The sequence below is a fragment of the Tubulanus polymorphus genome, chromosome 3 (assembly GCF_964204645.1).
Source record: "Tubulanus polymorphus chromosome 3, tnTubPoly1.2, whole genome shotgun sequence".
NCBI classification, from domain to species: domain Eukaryota; kingdom Metazoa; phylum Nemertea; class Palaeonemertea; order Tubulaniformes; family Tubulanidae; genus Tubulanus; species Tubulanus polymorphus.
Window position 1 is genome coordinate 7,992,532 of NC_134027.1, and position 17,131 is coordinate 8,009,662.

At 36.2% G+C, this 17,131-nt stretch overlaps 5 protein-coding genes across 6 annotated transcripts; 3 read left to right on the top strand and 2 right to left on the bottom strand.

The window, feature by feature from the left end:
- Window positions 1–1,571: 1,571 nt before the first annotated feature.
- LOC141902482 (uncharacterized) lies at window positions 1,572–3,655 on the bottom strand. The gene is made up of 6 exons (XM_074790228.1): window positions 3,426–3,655; window positions 2,468–2,564; window positions 2,274–2,394; window positions 2,038–2,193; window positions 1,817–1,926; window positions 1,572–1,723 (listed from the first exon to the last, which is right to left on the bottom strand). The coding sequence occupies exons 1-6, from the start codon at window positions 3,617–3,619 to the stop codon at window positions 1,628–1,630; spliced, it is 774 nt and encodes a 257-aa protein (XP_074646329.1). The 5' UTR covers window positions 3,620–3,655; the 3' UTR covers window positions 1,572–1,627.
- Window positions 3,656–4,137: 482 nt separating this feature from the next.
- On the bottom strand, window positions 4,138–6,181 carry LOC141901298 (uncharacterized). The gene is made up of 4 exons (XM_074788451.1): window positions 6,115–6,181; window positions 5,022–5,180; window positions 4,820–4,926; window positions 4,138–4,224 (listed from the first exon to the last, which is right to left on the bottom strand). Exons 2-4 carry the CDS (start codon window positions 5,161–5,163, stop codon window positions 4,138–4,140), a joined length of 336 nt encoding a protein of 111 aa, XP_074644552.1. The 5' UTR covers window positions 5,164–5,180; window positions 6,115–6,181.
- Window positions 6,182–7,301: 1,120 nt separating this feature from the next.
- LOC141901299 (uncharacterized) lies at window positions 7,302–8,160 on the top strand. Its single transcript, XM_074788452.1, has 2 exons — window positions 7,302–7,812; window positions 7,846–8,160. Exons 1-2 carry the CDS (start codon window positions 7,306–7,308, stop codon window positions 8,158–8,160), a joined length of 822 nt encoding a protein of 273 aa, XP_074644553.1. The 5' UTR covers window positions 7,302–7,305.
- A 1,454-nt stretch (window positions 8,161–9,614) lies between these two features.
- On the top strand, window positions 9,615–14,088 carry LOC141901073 (uncharacterized). 2 transcript variants are annotated; one of them, XM_074788147.1, is made up of 4 exons: window positions 9,657–9,675; window positions 10,777–11,078; window positions 11,175–11,283; window positions 11,379–14,088. In XM_074788147.1, the coding sequence occupies exons 3-4, from the start codon at window positions 11,259–11,261 to the stop codon at window positions 12,626–12,628; spliced, it is 1,275 nt and encodes a 424-aa protein (XP_074644248.1). In that variant the 5' UTR covers window positions 9,657–9,675; window positions 10,777–11,078; window positions 11,175–11,258; the 3' UTR covers window positions 12,629–14,088. The 2 variants fall into 2 exon arrangements, with proteins under 2 accessions (XP_074644249.1, XP_074644248.1); XM_074788148.1 differs by lacking the exon at window positions 10,777–11,078 and having other exon boundaries at window positions 9,615–9,675.
- A 390-nt stretch (window positions 14,089–14,478) lies between these two features.
- On the top strand, window positions 14,479–16,818 carry LOC141901074 (selenoprotein K-like). The gene is made up of 6 exons (XM_074788149.1): window positions 14,479–14,633; window positions 15,397–15,481; window positions 15,663–15,681; window positions 15,766–15,827; window positions 15,921–15,970; window positions 16,056–16,818. Exons 1-6 carry the CDS (start codon window positions 14,612–14,614, stop codon window positions 16,091–16,093), a joined length of 276 nt encoding a protein of 91 aa, XP_074644250.1. The 5' UTR covers window positions 14,479–14,611; the 3' UTR covers window positions 16,094–16,818.
- The last annotated feature ends 313 nt before the right edge of the window (window positions 16,819–17,131 follow it).

The window sequence follows — 17,131 nt, forward strand, 5'->3', positions numbered from 1 at the left end:
GTCTTGAATTGAAAAACAAAAATACTCAAACAAAATGTACGCAGTTGTGCAACTATTTTCACTAAAACAACAAAAACTGCGTTTAAAAGGAGTTTTGCAGGAAATGTGAATAAGCTTTCATTTTTCTTTCAGATTTCAGAACGGAAATTCCGCATAAAATCCAGATGCCGCATACAGGTAAATATCACAATCTGTGATTAATTAGCAGGTTTTTCATGTTTCATTAATCTGGGTAAATCGAACGCCAATTCGTTGTATCTTGGTTTCATTTCTTATTTCATGATAATCAAATATTTCTCATCATTCGTACGATTTATTCTATACCGGAAGTCAGGATCGGTCATAATTTCAAATCTTTCTAATTCTTCAATCGGGGGGTTAAATGATCATAAAACTTGTACTTATGTAACGATTCGCTTATTTGCAGGCCAGACGGGAGTTAACCAACTGGGCGGTGTATTCGTCAATGGTCGGCCGCTACCAGACCACATCCGACGACGAATCGTAGAACTAGCTCATCTAGGAGTACGTCCGTGTGACATATCCCGCCAGTTACTCGTATCGCACGGTTGCGTCAGTAAAATACTAACGCGTTACTACGAAACCGGTTCTATCAAACCTGGATCGATCGGTGGCAGCAAATCAAAACCTAGGGTGAGTCTTGAATAGAATAAATATGACTAAATATTTCGGACAAATTATGAACCTCATCGCGTATTGATTAGAATTGGTGTCCAAATCGTTGAATGATTCGTTAAAATTTCAGAATGAATTAATGAATCTATCATTTTTCCCATTTTCTCGTTAAAATCTCAGAATTATTGAATGAAGTTATTTCGCATTTCAAAATGGGCTTATTTGACGAGGGGATTTTCTCAGCTGATTTGATGGGGATTGATAACTTCAAAAATAAACGGCCCGTTTTGTTTTTCATTTAGACTTCATGCACGACTGCACGACCAATTCCGGATGTTCCTCAGCCCCACGATCACCAAACAATTGCACAAAACCAGCAACTATCAAGGAAACGACTAGCTGACATTATTCTTCTAGAAAATACGACACCACCGCCTGAAAAAATATCCAAGTTAGATAACGTCGATCCTACATATAAAAAGGACGATAACACGGAGCAAAAACATGGAGTCGAAACCGATCATTCTCCCGATATCACGGGCACCGCTACGCAGGCCGCAAAACTGGTCGATACAAATATTGTTAAAAAGATGCTTTCCGAATCAAAATCACCAGTGTTACCCACAAGCTTGTGTCTTTACCCGCGAACTACGCTGCCGTATCCGCATCTATTTCCGACTGGGCTCCGACCGTTTTCCATTCCGCAATATCCGTATTTGACGCCGCTTATGTTAGACTTACACAACCGGTATATGGCTGCCCAGGAGAGGGTAGCTTTGCGGAAAACCTGGAGTCCATAACTGCACTTACTGTCGCTGTACTCATAAAAACTTATTTGTCTGGAAAAAAACTGTGTTCATCTGAGCTGGTCGAAAAATGCGGTTTGAATCGAAAGACATATACCGCGGAGTATCCACGAGAATAAACACATGGAATTCTTAAAATCGTCTTTATTACTTCTGAAGATTTCTTCTATGCTTTTTTTCGATGATTACTTGCCGAATCTTAATGCATATTGGTAATAATACATGATGGTTCTATACCACATTGACAATTCTTCTACGGAACTATCCAACCAGAAAGGATGCTGAAATGAATGATTTTCAAAATGTGATCATAACATCTATGGATATTTAATTCTTTGCTATATAAGTTTAAAACATTAAGTTATGACCATTACCGTAATATTCATCAATGCTGGCTCATCAGTACAATACAAATCTGGCACAGGCGGAATTTTTTCTGCGTCGGTTTCATATCCGTACATTTTCCTGTCAATTTTCATTGTCACTGTAGAAGAAAATACCATTTAGTTTCACACGCCTATCCAATGTGAATTGATCATTTGGATATTGCAAAACAATTTTTCAAGTTGGAAGTTATCGAAGAATAAAAAAGTACCCATGTTCCATTTTGAATCTACGTAGAATCTTAACGGATGGCAATTTGATCTGTTGTACCAAGCCCATCCTTGGGCCATTTCGGGCATGTTCGGTAACTTCAAGTCAAATTTATCTTTATCCCTTATCGGCTGTCTATTGGGGGTCGCTGTATCGGCTTAAGAGAGGAAATGTGAGAAAATAGTCAAAATTTTGAAGGGGCTTGATAATTACTGACACACGTCAAAGATTACTAACCTACGTTACAGCGATACGGATGTTGTCGCGGATTCCAATCGTTCGGGTCTTTCTCCCAGGTTGGAATTTCAATGGGTACACAGCTTGGAAGTATTCCTGGCATAATCAAAGATGCCTTGCCCTATAACACACAAACATGATTCCCTTTGTTTTTTGGGGGGGAATTTGCAAAAGTGATTTGAACTTTATATTACCGTCTTGAAGTCATATACAGTACTGGATACGAGGTAACCCCTTTGCGGGTCACTAACATTCACTACCCAAGTTGCGTTCTCAAAGTCGTGTACTTCACTACAAACAAATTCGAAGAAAAGTCAATTTCGTTACAAAACGGCTGAACAAACAATTGAGTTCGCCCCGGATTGGTCTACAGGGGGTCCTGCATATTTACTGCAAGATCGTAGGGAGTCGTCACCCGTGTCACGGAGGTTCCGAGAAAATTTGAACCGTGTTGCACAGTTGCCTATTGAGATCTTTTACAAGAGACTCAAATAGTTCTGATTTCATAATAACACGTATGTGTATAGTTAAAATTGATACTACATGCTAATTAGTAATTGTTGCCTTGATTCGTTCGTACCATATTCGAAAAGTAGATCATAGCTGTCCATAGTTTGGTTCAATTAGAATTCTGAATAGAGGCTTTCATAAATGACTAATTAAGTTGGATTACCAGAAACCATAATGTTCCATTCCATTATCTGGGGTGCATTTCTGTGATACGCGCGGATATCATAAATTAAAAATAACTATAGACGAATGTATTTCTCGTCATTACCAATGAACGGTGGAAGTGAAGAGGTAAGTTTCTCATAGCGTATGAATTTATTCCTGCCGACTTAATACCTATATAACAAATATCCGTTGCTTGCGCACTTAAAGCAAATCAATTAAATTAAAAAACCATATTAGTAACATATGAATTAAAAGGGGCTATAAAGAAGCGCAATGGTTCAATAAGAAGATCTTTAATTCCACAGATGGGCGTTGTCGTATTTGAATTCATGTAACATTCTCATGGTTGTAGACACATTCAGTGTCTTCTGTACATATTTCATCAGCATTTCATTACCTGAATCGTGGGGATTTCGACTGATTACAGTAAATTTCAAAATTAATCTTTTCCAAGTATCACGAAGGATATCTATTTACCTGAGCCAGAGCATCCATCGATTCCAACCATTACGGTCGTGTATTTCGAACATCATCGACGACTCGCTAGACACGGTCGGCCAATTGTCACAACCGCAATAGGAATATCTGCTGTCCGTCGTCGAAAATAACGCCCCAAAAAATACGACCGCGCACAGAGACGCTTTCATCGCGACGAGGAGTAATGCGTGCATCGTATACTCATCAATATTAGATAATGGTCTGAGCTTCTTCTTTGAACGAATCATTCTAGCACGGGGCGATAACGGAACAAATGCGTTTTTCACAAATTAATTAGTTTTGATATATACTGGGAGATATGATAAGGTGTCTGTTCTGTGTAGTTATTTGGTGGATACAAATAGAGTTCTACTGAATAAAGTCTGCTAATTTCACATGGAAAAAGTTCAATTTTCATATTATCGTGTCGTTATCAAAATTTTTTTCACTTTCTTTATTAACGGCATTCTAAAAAAATTCTTAAAAGCGTTATCATTGACTTAAGCAATCGAAATTAAGATATTTAGAATCCTTCGATGCGGAATAACCCTGTATTCCTCATTGAAACACTAGTATCCGTCATAGTATCCGTCATCCGTCATACTCCTGGGAGTCTTCCAACTTTAGAAAAAAACATCGTTCGCAAATCATTGGTGTCCGTTTTCGTTCATACGGCTTATTAAACACATGAAAACAAAACTAGAGCGAGCATTTATTTATTCTTTCCTGATTGATATTTCATAATCATTCGGTACCAGTTGATAATTTCGTCCTTGGTCTGACCCAGCCAATGCGCGCTCTGAAACGAGACCAGACTTAATCATGTCCGACTCATGAAACCATTCCGACTGACATGATATTCGAAAAATCTCGTATAGATATGCAAATTAGCAAATCTCTGTATTTGGGGGAAACACCGTCGCAGCTTGTATCATCTTGATTTCAAATTGTTATAGATTATGATCACGAGTTATTGGTTATATCATTCTCTACTATACGTCCAGCATCAGGTAAGTTTTATGTGAAAGTACATAGCATACGTTCACATCCAGCAACATGGAATCGGTGCATCATTTCATTCCATTACAAATCGCGGGGCAAACTCTATTAGGCTAAAATTAAATGATACGTTGCTACTCTTAATCGGCCGGGTGATTTTGTATGCTGCAATAACATTTGTAATCCGTTCCTTTCTAAAGCTGTCGGTTCTGATATGCTTTTCTTGATCATGATATTCAAAAAAAAATGTACAAGATTGAAAGGCGGCCAGTCGGGTCAAATTCTAAGCTCGGCAAAAAGGAGACACAATTTTGGTATAAATTTTTCTAGCCTCATCTATCTATCTTATTTCCATCTTTTTTCGGGATCTTTGATGAGTATATTTTCTAACTTACCTGAACTTCCCATTTCGGCGCGTTTGTACACCGTAATGGGGGTACAGTTCTGACTTTATTGACATCGGTTATATACTTTTTCACGGTCTTAATCATTTTGACTTTACCTATACGTGAATAAAAGAAAATCACGAGCGAATATAGAAATTGAAAGGTGTACCTAATTCACGTTAGGGATTTCGGTGATATTGTGAACACTTACGACCTGACCAGTTGGATTCTATGTGATATTTCTGCGGTGTACATGTTTCTTTGTCGTACCAAAGCCAACCAATAGCCATCGGAGAAATCGTATCGGATAAGTCTAAGCTCCATTTATCATGAGACATTACCGGTGCCATCATATCTCGCCCGTGATTGCCTGATCGCAAAACACATTCTTTTAAAGTCACAAATGTATAATTGCTACCATGTTTGATAAAGGCAGCCCAAAACCCTCTGATAATCAAAGATGAATCAGTATGAGCCTTACTTACGAACAAAGCATTGGTATTGCTTGACATCTGAAACAGTATCTTTGATACGAATTGGAATGCACCCAGGAAATGATTTCGAGTATGGCATCACCAGGGAGCCTTTTCCCTATGAATGATACACTTGGGACTCAATATAAGGGGTAAAAAGCTTAGTGCTTTTGTCATATTACTGTATGAATTACTATTATATAAACGTATAAAGAAATGAAATATGAGTAATCAAGGCTTAATCTACTCTAACCTCAGTAACCGAGAGAAACCCATTTCCAATGTGAAGTTGCCGATAGTAATGTATGGTAGAAGTGTATGATTAGGTAATTAGATCCACTTTGCCGTTTGAGGCTAATAAATACTCAATCTCTCAAATGACTTTTATTACAATAAATTTGACGAAAGTGCTTAGTTTTGTACCTTTTGAGCCTCATTATATATATATATATATATATATATATATATATATATATATATATATATATATATATATATATATATATATATATATATATATATATATATATATATATATATATATATATATATATATATATATATATATATATATATATATATATATATATATATATATATATATATATATATATATATATATATATATATATATATATATATATATATATAGAAAAGTATCATGTGGTAAATAGGATAATCTATCAGAAATGCTTATTATTGTTGTCCTCGAAACAAATACGACCTGAATAAAATCATTTCATACCACAGACACGTATCTGACTTTCATTTAGTTTAAAATCATTGAATAATCAGGGGAATTGCTCTAACCCCTGGGATTATAAAGCTTACCGTTTTCATGTCGTAAACGGTACTTGCAATAAGTCTGGATCTTGTAGTTGTGATATTTACAACCATTCTACTATTTGCAAAGTCATATACCTCTCTAAAACCGTGAATTAATACATACATATAAATAGATTTTGGTACTAAGTTTAGTTAGTCGAGACAATATTGCTTTGAACAAAGAGCTGAAGAAATAATTTCATTAGAAAATATGATGAAATGTTTGAATAATTGAATTGTGATAAATGAAATAAATGAATTTCATATTCATTTCTGTTTCTACATGTTTGTACCATGCAAACAGCGACAAATCATCGAATTACTGAAATATTTCGATTATGTAAATGAAATTAGGGTGAATTTACTTGAGTTTTAGATTCCATTCGTCCCAATTGGTAAAGTCATGAATTTCCAGGTATAACGAAGACTCGATCTGCACCAAACCGCCATCGCAGCCACTACACCTTGCTTCCGATTCACTCAGAAGTGTCGTTAGTATAAGAATAAGCACAAAAGCGAAAGCAAAGTACGACTTCATGTTTTGGATGGTGGTGTGAAACGTTTCTCAAGCTACAATCGGCCGACTTACAACTGCCTTGTTCACACGATTCATTTTACTTATCAAAACGTACGTTTGACGACATAATCACAGCGAACCTTCAACCCTATTCCGTTACCATTATTCAAGATTGCAAAACCTTCTCCTAGAAACCTATATTTTTGGGGAAATATCTTTTAAACTATCACTATGTTGTTATTCTCAGGACGTACGCATACATTATCAATTGAAACGAACTTTTTTCTATTTTTTCAAGGTAACACTAAACGTTTTTGTGACTTTGGCGCAGTGTTTGATTCCGTCCGGTTCGTAATTGGCTGAAACCCATCGTAGTAACTACACGAAAATGGCTGACGGGGGAACCAATCATTGTGAGCTATTTCTTATAATTTTGTGTTTGCATATTCATCTTCTTCTATTACGGTACATGAAAAACATTCAAAAGTCGTTTTGTTCTTATTTCAGTTAGAAAAAGAAGTCGACAGATAATATGCAGCGTTGCAACCGTTCTTGTAACTGTTGCTCAGTGTATTATTCTAGATATGTTCATCTTTGAATTTAGATATTTTCTTCCGTGTTATTATTTATTTTACGTCGCAGACGTTCTTGTTGTTTTACTGCTTATTGCGGCATGCGCGATGTCTTCCGTGTACTTCATAAACGAAACAAAACCCTTCGATAAATACGGAAAATGCACCAAATTCCTCGGATACCTACCACTAGCGAGTTTATCCTGGTTGGCATATGCTACTGTGATGATTGCGAAAATTGCAATCGCGTACAAGTACTTCGCGAATTTGGCTGAAAACTCCGAATCCGAATTATTCTCTCCGAGAACATTGAAATTCACCATCGCTGTGTCGGCACCTATCCTTCAACTGATGTTCTTCAGTCATTATAATCCATCGATGTTAAAGGATGACAAAAAATATGAGAATAAAGAAGGAAATGTAAAGATCTTTGCACTTTTTGCTGCGGTAACATTTGACATTCTAGATAGCGTCGAGTTCATGGAGGTGCTTTTCGTTCAAGAATCTAATACAACTTCAAAATTCAGTTTCAACCTGGAATGCTCGATATTTGCATTTCCTCTGATTGGTTTCATTTTGCCTGTTTTGCCGTTACTAATCCTAAGCCATACATACGTATGCATATCGGAAAAAAGTCAACCGAAGCAGCAGAAATTTGCAATAAATGCAAGATTGGGGCTGCGGTTCGTTCACTTATTGATCTTTATATTGTTGATCAATATCCCGTTTTTTGTGCTAAGGGTATATTTGTGGGGGAAGATGCATTCGGACCTGTCAGCGTTTGTCATGAAGAACGTGATTCTGATAGTTTTCGGTCTTCGCGAAGTTTATATGGCGATCGTTGAATTGATAAATAAACAACGTGGCGCTAAAAACCAATCAAATGAGAGTGAATCTGAACTGAAAGAACTTAACGAGCCCAGTAAACAAACTGATGATCCTGAGAGGCACGCAAATGTCTAGTATGAACAAGGCCTTGAGATCAACAGAACGCTTATTTCCATGTTACCACATGTTATACAGTGGCTTTCATGGATCATTCGTCTTGCTAAAGACATGCATATATTCATAGCCCTTGAAAGGTTCTGCCGATGTTATTACATATTTTCTTCTGCTTTGATTTCAAACGATCAATTTTCACCATAGGATAACAGAATTTTGTTTATGCATAATGATAAGTACTCGTTATATATATGTGAATATCCTTACTTTAAGCCGAACTCACTAACTGTGAATCGGCAAGTATTTGTATCCCATGATCTTTTTAAATTTTTGTATCTAAGATCAACCGTTCAATATATTAAAACTGTCTGCTTGCGATAGGAATCGGCCTCGTGTTTTTCTTTTTCGTAGTAAGCCGGAGATAGGCCTATCCGTTTTGGCATGCGCAGGCGAAGAAGCATTCGGCGACTCCCGCATGCAAGTTGTGGAAAACAACTACGCTTGCTAACATTCAGAATGAATAAATGACATTCAGAATGAATAAATGAATTTATCAGTTTTCCCATTTTCTCGTTAAAACCTCAAAATGAATGTATGAATTTATTTTGCATTTCGAAATTTTATTATATGATAAAAGGATTTTTCTAAGCTGATTTCATGGCCTCAAAAATAAACCGCTCGTTTTTTTCCATTTAGACTTCATGCACTACTGCACGACCAATTCCGGATGTTCCTCAGCCCCTCGATCACCAAACAATTGCGCAAAACCAGCAACTATCAAGAAAACGACTAACTGACATTATTCTACTAGAAAATACGACACCACCGCCTGAAAAAATATTAAAGTTAGATAACGTCGATCTAACATATAAAAAGGACGATAACACGGAGCAAAAACATGGAGTCGAAACCGATCATTCTCCCGATATTACGGCCAACGCTACGCAGGCCGCAAAACTGGGCGATACAGATACTGTTAAAATATGCGTTCCGAATGTGATTTATTTTTCATAGTGGAATTATTTTCACTCACGTAGATATTTCGAAGGCGATTTATTTTTATATAGCGAAATAATCCATATTCACGCATATACATGTATTTTGAAGGCGATTATTTTCATAAGAAAGTTATTTCCTCTTTACGAATTATTATATTTACATTTGGGGAGTTCTTCAATTTTAGAAAAAAACACACTTCGGAAATAATTGGTGCCCTTTTTTGTTAATAGGGTTTATAAGAAACACGAACAAAAACTATTGAGCAAACATTTGTTTATTTCTTCCTCATGAATATTTCATAATCATTCGGGGACAGTTGATAATTTCACGATCTGACCCAGCCTATGTGCATTCTGAAACAAAACCAAGACATGACTCATGATTACGACTGATATGATGCTCGAAAAATCTCGTTCTAGATATGCAAATTAGCAAGTATCTGTACTTGGGGGAAATACCGTAACAGCTTGTTTTCAAATGGTTAAAGATAAATGTTCACTGGTTATTGGTGTCATTCTCTGCTCGTCCAGCGATCAGGTAAGTTTAAAAAAAATGAAAATATTGTGAAACCACACGCAATAGCAGTCGTTCATAATACAACAACATAGAATTGATACATTTTCATTTCAAAAAGTAGGTAACCTCTGATTAATCTATCTGATTTACAAAGTTTTTTTCTGTGTCTTTGTTCAGTATAATTTTTCTACTTACCTGAACTTCCCATTTCGGTGCGTTTGTACACCATGATGGGGAAACAGCTCTGAACTTATTGACATCAGTGATATGTATACTTTTTCACGGTCTTAATCATTTTCATTCCACCCCTACGTGAATAAAAGGAAATAAAGACAAAATACAACAATTGAAGGTTGTTGGTATTATACGTTGGTATAATAAACCATTTTACAGTTGCTAGCCGCCGTAATATTTAAACCTGATACTCGTACCAACAATTAAAACCATTTTCCGTAGAGACAAGTGTAGTGAAAATGAAGAAATAACTCCCATATACTGAAATACACGCAAAGAAAACAGCGCCGAATCTCGGAATGACAATACACGCGCTGCAGTTAAAGAGCCATAGGAAAAAAACTAGGCAAGATATCTTAAAATTTCAAAGTTCACCTAAAAGGGGGCATTTATGCGCACAGTGCTTGAAATGTTTGGATTTTTTAGAAAATTATTTCTGAAAATAACGAACTTCAAATTCAGTACCCTGGATTTCTATGCGCACGGCAAAAACTGAGCACCGATTTTTATATCGCTCTCATGTCGCATTGTTGTAAATTTGAGGAATGATTTTAACATAACCGAAAACTAGAGATTCACGCGGTTTGAATGTTGCTGAAGTTGTCAAAATCCATCCATCGACAGATGAAATATGATACAATACACATCACGGATAGTTTTTAAAAAAGAGAAAAAAATGACCCAACAATACGGGACAAAAGTACCCTAACAAAATGGCGGCTAGCAACTGTAAAATGGTTTATTCAATTGTACTTTCATATTCGTTTCTGCTTTTATATATTTATACTAAAAAGTAACGGATCGTCGATTGATCGAATACACTGTAGGGTGAATTTACTTGAGTTTTAGATTCAATTCGTCCCCATTGATAAAGTCATGAATTTCCAGATGTAAAGAAGACTCGATCTGCACCAAACCGCCATCGCAACAACTATACCTTGCCTCTAATCATGGACGTATAAACTAGTTTATACGTCCATGCTCTGATGCAAAGTGCGACTTCCTATTTTGGATGGTGGTGTTAAACGTTTCTCAAGCTACAAGCGGCCGACTTACAACTGCCTTGTTCACACGATTGATTTCATTCAACAAAACGCACCTTTGACAACATAATGACTGCGAACCTTCAACCCTTTTCCCGATACCATATTTATGATATTACAAAACCTTTCTGGAAACTTATATTTTCGGTAAAATGTCCTTTAAACTATCACTATATTGTTATTCTCAGGACGTACGCATACATAATAGATTGATAAATACAATTTTTGCTGTATCTTTTCAAGGTGACACTAGAGTTTTTGGGACTTAAGCACAGTGTTTAATTCTGGTTCGGAAGAGGCTAAAACCCATCTAGTAACCTCGCAAAAATGGCTGACCCCAGAACCGATAATTGTAAGCTATTTCTTATGATTTTGAATATCATGCTTGAAAATTCATCTTCTTCTATTACGGTACGTGAAACAAAAGTTATTTTGTTCTCATTTCAGCTGGAGAAGGATATCTGAAGATTCGACAGATAATATCCAGCGTTGCAACCGTTCTTGTAACTGTTGCTCAGTGTATTATTCTAGATATGTTCATCTTTGAATTTAGACATTTTCTTCCGTGTTACTATTTATTTTATGTCACAGACGTTCTTGTTGTTTTACTGCTTATTACGGCATGTGGGATGTCTTCCGTGTACTTCATAAACAAAACAAAACCCTTCGATAAATACGGAAAATGCACCGAATTTCTCGGATACCTACCACTAGCGAGTTTATCCTGGTTGGCATATGCTACTGTGATGATTGCGAAAATTGCAACCGCGTACAAGTACTTCGCGAATTTGCTTGAACACTCCGAATCCGAATTATTCTCTCCGAGAACATTGAAATTCACCATCGCTGTGTCGGCACCTATCCTTCAACTGATGTTCTTCTGCCATTATAATCCATCGATGTTAAAGGATGGCAAAAAACATGAGAATAAAGAAGGAAATGCAGACATAGGACATGGGAATGAAGAAGGCAATGCAGACACAGTACATGGGAATGAAGAAGGCAATGCAGACACAGTACATGGGAATGGAGAAGGAAATGCAGACACACTACATGGGAATGGAGAAGGAAATGCAGACACAGAATATGAGAATGGGGAAGGAAATGCAGACCCAGAACATGGGAATGAAGAAGAAACTGAAAAGATGTTAAAGGGTAGCAAAATTGATGAGAATAAGGAAGGATCAAACGTAATGATCTTTGCACTTTTTGCTGCGGTAATGTTTGACATACTAGATAGCGTTGAGTTCATGGAGGTCCTTTTCGTTCAAGAATCAAATATCACTTCAAAAATGAATTTCAACCTGGAACGTTCGATTCTTGCATTCCCTCTGATTGGTTTCATTTTGCCCTTTTTTCCGTTACTAATCCTAAGCTGTACATATACACACGCATCGGAAAAGAAACAGCTGATAATGCGGCTTGTTCATTCATTGATTTCTATATTGTTGATCAATATCCCGTTTTTCGTAATAAGGTTATATTTGTGGGGGGAAAGGCATTCTGATCTGTCATCGTTTGTAATGAAAAACGGGATTCTGATTTTTTTAAGTATTTTTGAAGTTAAAAGGACTGTTAAGTTGTTGATAGATAAGCCAAGTGCCGCCCCAACGCAACGTGTGAGTAGTGACGCGGTTCAGTACACAGCTAAAAATCAGACTGTTAACTTGCCCGAACGAAGTGCCGCCACTACATAACCACCTGCGGGTGGGTCTGCAGACGATCCTGGGCAGGGTTTGGAATGAACCAGTCTTGTATGAACAAAGCCTACGCTATTTTCCATTTTGATACCATACTTGAAAGCTGTGCTCACTGACTGTGAATCAGCAATTTTTTGTGGCCATGGTTTTAAAATTGTATCTAGTATCAACTATTTAATACTAATAAATCTGGCGGCTTGCGATAAGAATCAGCGTCCGTTTTTTTTCTGTCTGTAATCAGCTTCAAGACATGTTCGGCATGTCTTGCCGCCGAGTCCAGTAGAAAAACAAGACCGTTGGGTTGAGGCGATTCCGGGCGCTTTACCAATATTTCAATCAGTGTATTATTCTAGATATGTTCATCTTTGAATTTGAAACAGTTTATTCCGTGGCATGCGCGATGTCTTCCGTGTACTTCATAAACAAAACAAAACCCTTCGATAAATACGGAAAATGCACCAAATTTCTCGGATACCTACCACTAGCGAGTTTATCCTGGTTGGCATATGCTACTGTGATGATTGCGAAAATTGCAATCGCGTACAAGTACTTCGCGAATTTGGCTGAAAACTCCGAATCCAAGTTATTCTCTCCGAGAACATCGAAATTCGCCATCGCTATGTCGGCACCTATCCTTCAATTGATGTTCTTCAGTCATTATAATCCATCGATGTTAAAGGATGACAAAAAACATGATAATAAAGAAGGAAATGTAAAGATCTTTGCACTTTTTGCTGCGGTAACATTTGACATTCTAGATAGCGTCGAGTTGAAAATTTCAGTAAATTGAAAATGAAATGTGGCACCAACAACCAATCAGATAATAAGATTTTGGGGTGCCTGATATTACAAGCTCTGCTTTCCTCTGGTTGCCCTGCTGTTATTTTACATCAGTTTATATATATATTGTATGAATCAAATTAATTATCTATTGTAATTTTGTCTGGTATTTATTTATTGATGTAAATTATTCAAGAAATAAATAAATAAATAATGGATCCGCCGAAGAAATGCAAAATCTGAATACCTGATTAAGCCCACAAACTGACGATTCCGAGAGGCGCGATAAAAATGTCTAGTATGAACCAGACCTTTTAAATCAACTGCGCCTTTTCGATGTTACCACGTGTAACTATGCGGCTTTCATGGTTAATTTGTTTGCTAAGACATTCTTTCATCTTGATAGGTTAAGTCGATTTTATTCCATCCACCTGCTTGATTGAAAACAAGTAATTTTTACCATAGGATAACAAAATTGTGTTTATGATATTAATATTAGCCTAAAAATGAAAATGATATAATAAAAATACTCATTATATACCCCGGTATGTGTTGATTGTCCTTACTTTATAAAACTATGTTCACTAACTGTAAATCGGCAAGCATTATCAGCCATGGCCATGATCTATAATTCTTTTATTATCTAAGTTCTACCATTCGATATAATAAAATAGCCTGCTTGTGCGATGAACTCGTCTTGTTTTTTTTTTCTCTTATTAAGCTGTAGCAATCCGCTTGGCGTGCGAAGGCCATTACGAATCTAGGACTCAGTCGTCTTGCATTTTCGCTAGCCTCACAGGGACTTGTCACAATTGATAGTCACCAATATCCAGTAACCAATATCAATGACCAATATCAAAATTTATGTTTTTATTACACAGGGTTATCGGAGATAGTGTCGATTTGGTTCGAGTGACAATTAACATAGTCCCTATGCACAGGGCTCAATGTAGTGTGTAGGGCGTTTTATAAATTTTTCTATCTACAATTCGAATATATAATACAGAAAGGAAATTCCATGAATGGATCAATATATATCCTATTTCGTTTACTTTTGGATACTTCAATTTTCCGACCCGTGAATTGTGGCACTAAGTATCGTACGACTTGGATCGATCCTGTTCCATGTTTTATTGTAAACTTTTTATTCATTGATCCGGTCCATGTGTCCGGTCCGTAGTATATACAACGACCTGGAATATGGTTTACGTGTCATCAGGAGGTAATTAAGTCACTTTTAAAGACGATTTTAAGACGATCATTCTAAATCAAGTGTTATATAAAAATTCGTTTATAAATCTAAAAGTTCGCCTTGAGGTATATTCACTCTTTTCGCTCAAAGGTCTGTAGATATGCCATTTTTAAGCCTATATTTTTACTTCCGGGCTCCCTGGGTATTGCGCAATACAATTTTAGACGAAAAAATCATATCTCGCTCATTCTAAGCATGTTTGCATACAGATCCTATTGTGCAATACAATTTTAGACGAAAAAATCATATCTCGCTCATTCTAAGCATGGTGGTTTGTATAGAGATCCTATGTTATCAGTTTAAAGGTGATCGCTGGCTCTAAAAATCATTGTTTCAATGGTGCCTACTTGAGAAAAGGATGATTCAGCATATTTGAATCATACAGTAGCCTAGTTAGTTACCAAATCGTTACTGGTAAGCTTTTTATAATCGGATGGGCTTATGTGGTTTGTGAAAATATCCGATCGTGAAACTTAACCACAGTTAGGTTACTGACTAAAACAGTAGCCTACATACATAATACATAGTAGTCTAAAATCATCAAAAATATTATTAAAAAACACGTTTTCAAAGTCAACAAGGTAACTAATTTATTTATTTTAGTACAAAGATTTGATTTGAAACTAAAATCAGTTGTTGCATTGCAATTAATACGTAAGCGTCAGACGTTGTAGGGAACCGGTAACAACGACCAGTATTCAGACTACATACATATGTACTTGTTATTTTTTAGGACAAGTATCCGAGTCTCGGTCACCATGGAGGCTCTCGATAGTTACAGAACTATTCTGGGGATGTATTAATTTTGTTCTCTTATTGTGAGTATTAGGTTGCAAAATACCATCTCGTTATTTAATTGCCAATAAATTTCTTTTTTGTTATATAGGCCTATAGCGCACTCACCACATTGTTGTTGTCAGTGGCATGCACGTTTAATTAAAATCAGAAAAACATAAGACTATATAATTATCTAAAATTCAATTTGTTTCTATTTTTCAGCTTTCAAACTATGATTTCGGTAAGTGAAATTAAGAATTTAAAAAAAATAAAACGTTAACTAAAGTGTTTTCTAAATAAAAAACTATATTTGATTTCATTTCAGCCTAGCAAAACTCGTAATGGCGATGCTAGCAGCACAGATTATCGACGACCTGGAGGTGGAGGGTAAATTTATTATAATATTTAGATTGAGAAAAGACTTAGATTCAAGAAAATGGGTGGCTCATTTAAAGATTTGTCACCGTAATATCATTTCAGACCGCCAGGTGGTCCGCGGCGAAGATTTGGTGGTGTACGACACTTCGATGGTAGGTAGTTAATTAAGGATATTTAAGTACTACGTAAGAATAACCTGTTATTTTTAAAGATACAATATTTTTTCTTCATTTACAGATGGACCATCTGCTCCACCAATGGCTGGAGGTGGATGAGGTCGGTAAACGCTCACTCTCCGGCTGGTAAGAGTGAGCGTGCGATGAAATGCCATCTGTGTGACTGTATTGATTACAACACCTACCAACTTTAATCAAGCTCGTCGACTGCGTGCTAGAAATTAATGGTCGAAAAGTTAATATTTGCTGCTTTATTCCCTGTGATGAATATTAATATTTTTCCTCTACTCAATGATGGTTGATATATCATCAGTGTAGAATGAACAGACATCGTAGTCATCAATATCTCCAGTAGATGGCATTTTCAATAGATCGTTCAAGTGTAAAGTATATACCATACTTTTTATGACGTGTTGGTGGAAATTTCTTTTATTTAGAAGCCACCAATACTGAAAACTACTTGGATGATGTATTATTGACATCAACAAATATTGAATTATCAAAAATGTTTAACATTTGAAAAATAATGGTTGTTCATTAGATAGTTCTAAAGGGTTGCATGAACGTTTAATAATATTTTCTTGATACTTGGGAAATATATTTGTTACAAAAAATGCAGGTTGTACATATTTCTTTTCCGAAAATCACTTTTGAAATTTTGTAATGGTAGAACGAAAATTGTTCATCTTTTATCACTTCATTAATCGTACAAAAAGCTGTCCCGTGTAATACGGATTAACCTACGTTGAGTATAATCCGTTGGAAAATTGTAAATTTGTGTCCTGGACTATGTGTTCACGCGTGTAAATAAACTATTTTAATTTATTGAAAATATTATAATTTGTTGAGATTATTCATACTACCCGGGTAGTTTTATCAATGAGTTCACAATATTACAACAAACCCTACCTTACTGAGGACAGGCTTTGTCAATGGGAATGACATGAATCTTAAAAAGATTCCCTTGACTTGAGCAAACTTCACATACATCTACTGAATTATATTGTATTATAGAAATTCTAGAATTTTCTGGGAGAGGACCCTACACACCTTGTGGTCCTGTAACGCTGGATCTGCCCCTGGATAAAAAGATTTCCTCGGACTTGAGCTAACTTCACATACATCTACTGCGTAATA

Excerpts from the sequence above, each read along its gene's own strand:
- LOC141901073 (XM_074788148.1), top strand. The coding sequence starts at position 11,259 with ATGGCTGACCCCAGAACCGATAATT. Across the intron at positions 11,284-11,378 it reads TGACCCCAGAACCGATAATT|CTGGAGAAGGATATCTGAAG; the intron begins GTAAGCTATTTC and ends TTCTCATTTCAG.
- LOC141901298 (XM_074788451.1), bottom strand. The coding sequence starts at position 5,163 with ATGATGGCACCGGTAATGTCTCATGATAAATGGAGCTTAGACTTATCC. Across the intron at positions 4,927-5,021 it reads AGAATCCAACTGGTCAGGTC|GTAAAGTCAAAATGATTAAG; the intron begins GTAAGTGTTCAC and ends ATTCACGTATAG. Across the intron at positions 4,225-4,819 it reads CGCCGAAATGGGAAGTTCAG|AGCGCGCATTGGCTGGGTCA; the intron begins GTAAGTTAGAAA and ends GTCTCGTTTCAG.
- LOC141902482 (XM_074790228.1), bottom strand. The coding sequence starts at position 3,619 with ATGCACGCATTACTCCTCGTCGCGATGAAAGCGTCTCTGTGCGCGGTC. Across the intron at positions 2,395-2,467 it reads CTGTATATGACTTCAAGACG|GGCAAGGCATCTTTGATTAT; the intron begins GTAATATAAAGT and ends TGTGTGTTATAG. Across the intron at positions 1,724-1,816 it reads CAGCATTGATGAATATTACG|CATCCTTTCTGGTTGGATAG; the intron begins GTAATGGTCATA and ends CATTCATTTCAG.
- LOC141901299 (XM_074788452.1), top strand. The coding sequence starts at position 7,306 with ATGTCTTCCGTGTACTTCATAAACGAAACAAAACCCTTCGATAAATAC. Across the intron at positions 7,813-7,845 it reads TAATCCTAAGCCATACATAC|CAGAAATTTGCAATAAATGC; the intron begins GTATGCATATCG and ends CAACCGAAGCAG.
- LOC141901074 (XM_074788149.1), top strand. The coding sequence starts at position 14,612 with ATGGTTTACGTGTCATCAGGAG. Across the intron at positions 14,634-15,396 it reads GGTTTACGTGTCATCAGGAG|GACAAGTATCCGAGTCTCGG; the intron begins GTAATTAAGTCA and ends GTTATTTTTTAG. Across the intron at positions 15,971-16,055 it reads TGGTGTACGACACTTCGATG|ATGGACCATCTGCTCCACCA; the intron begins GTAGGTAGTTAA and ends CTTCATTTACAG.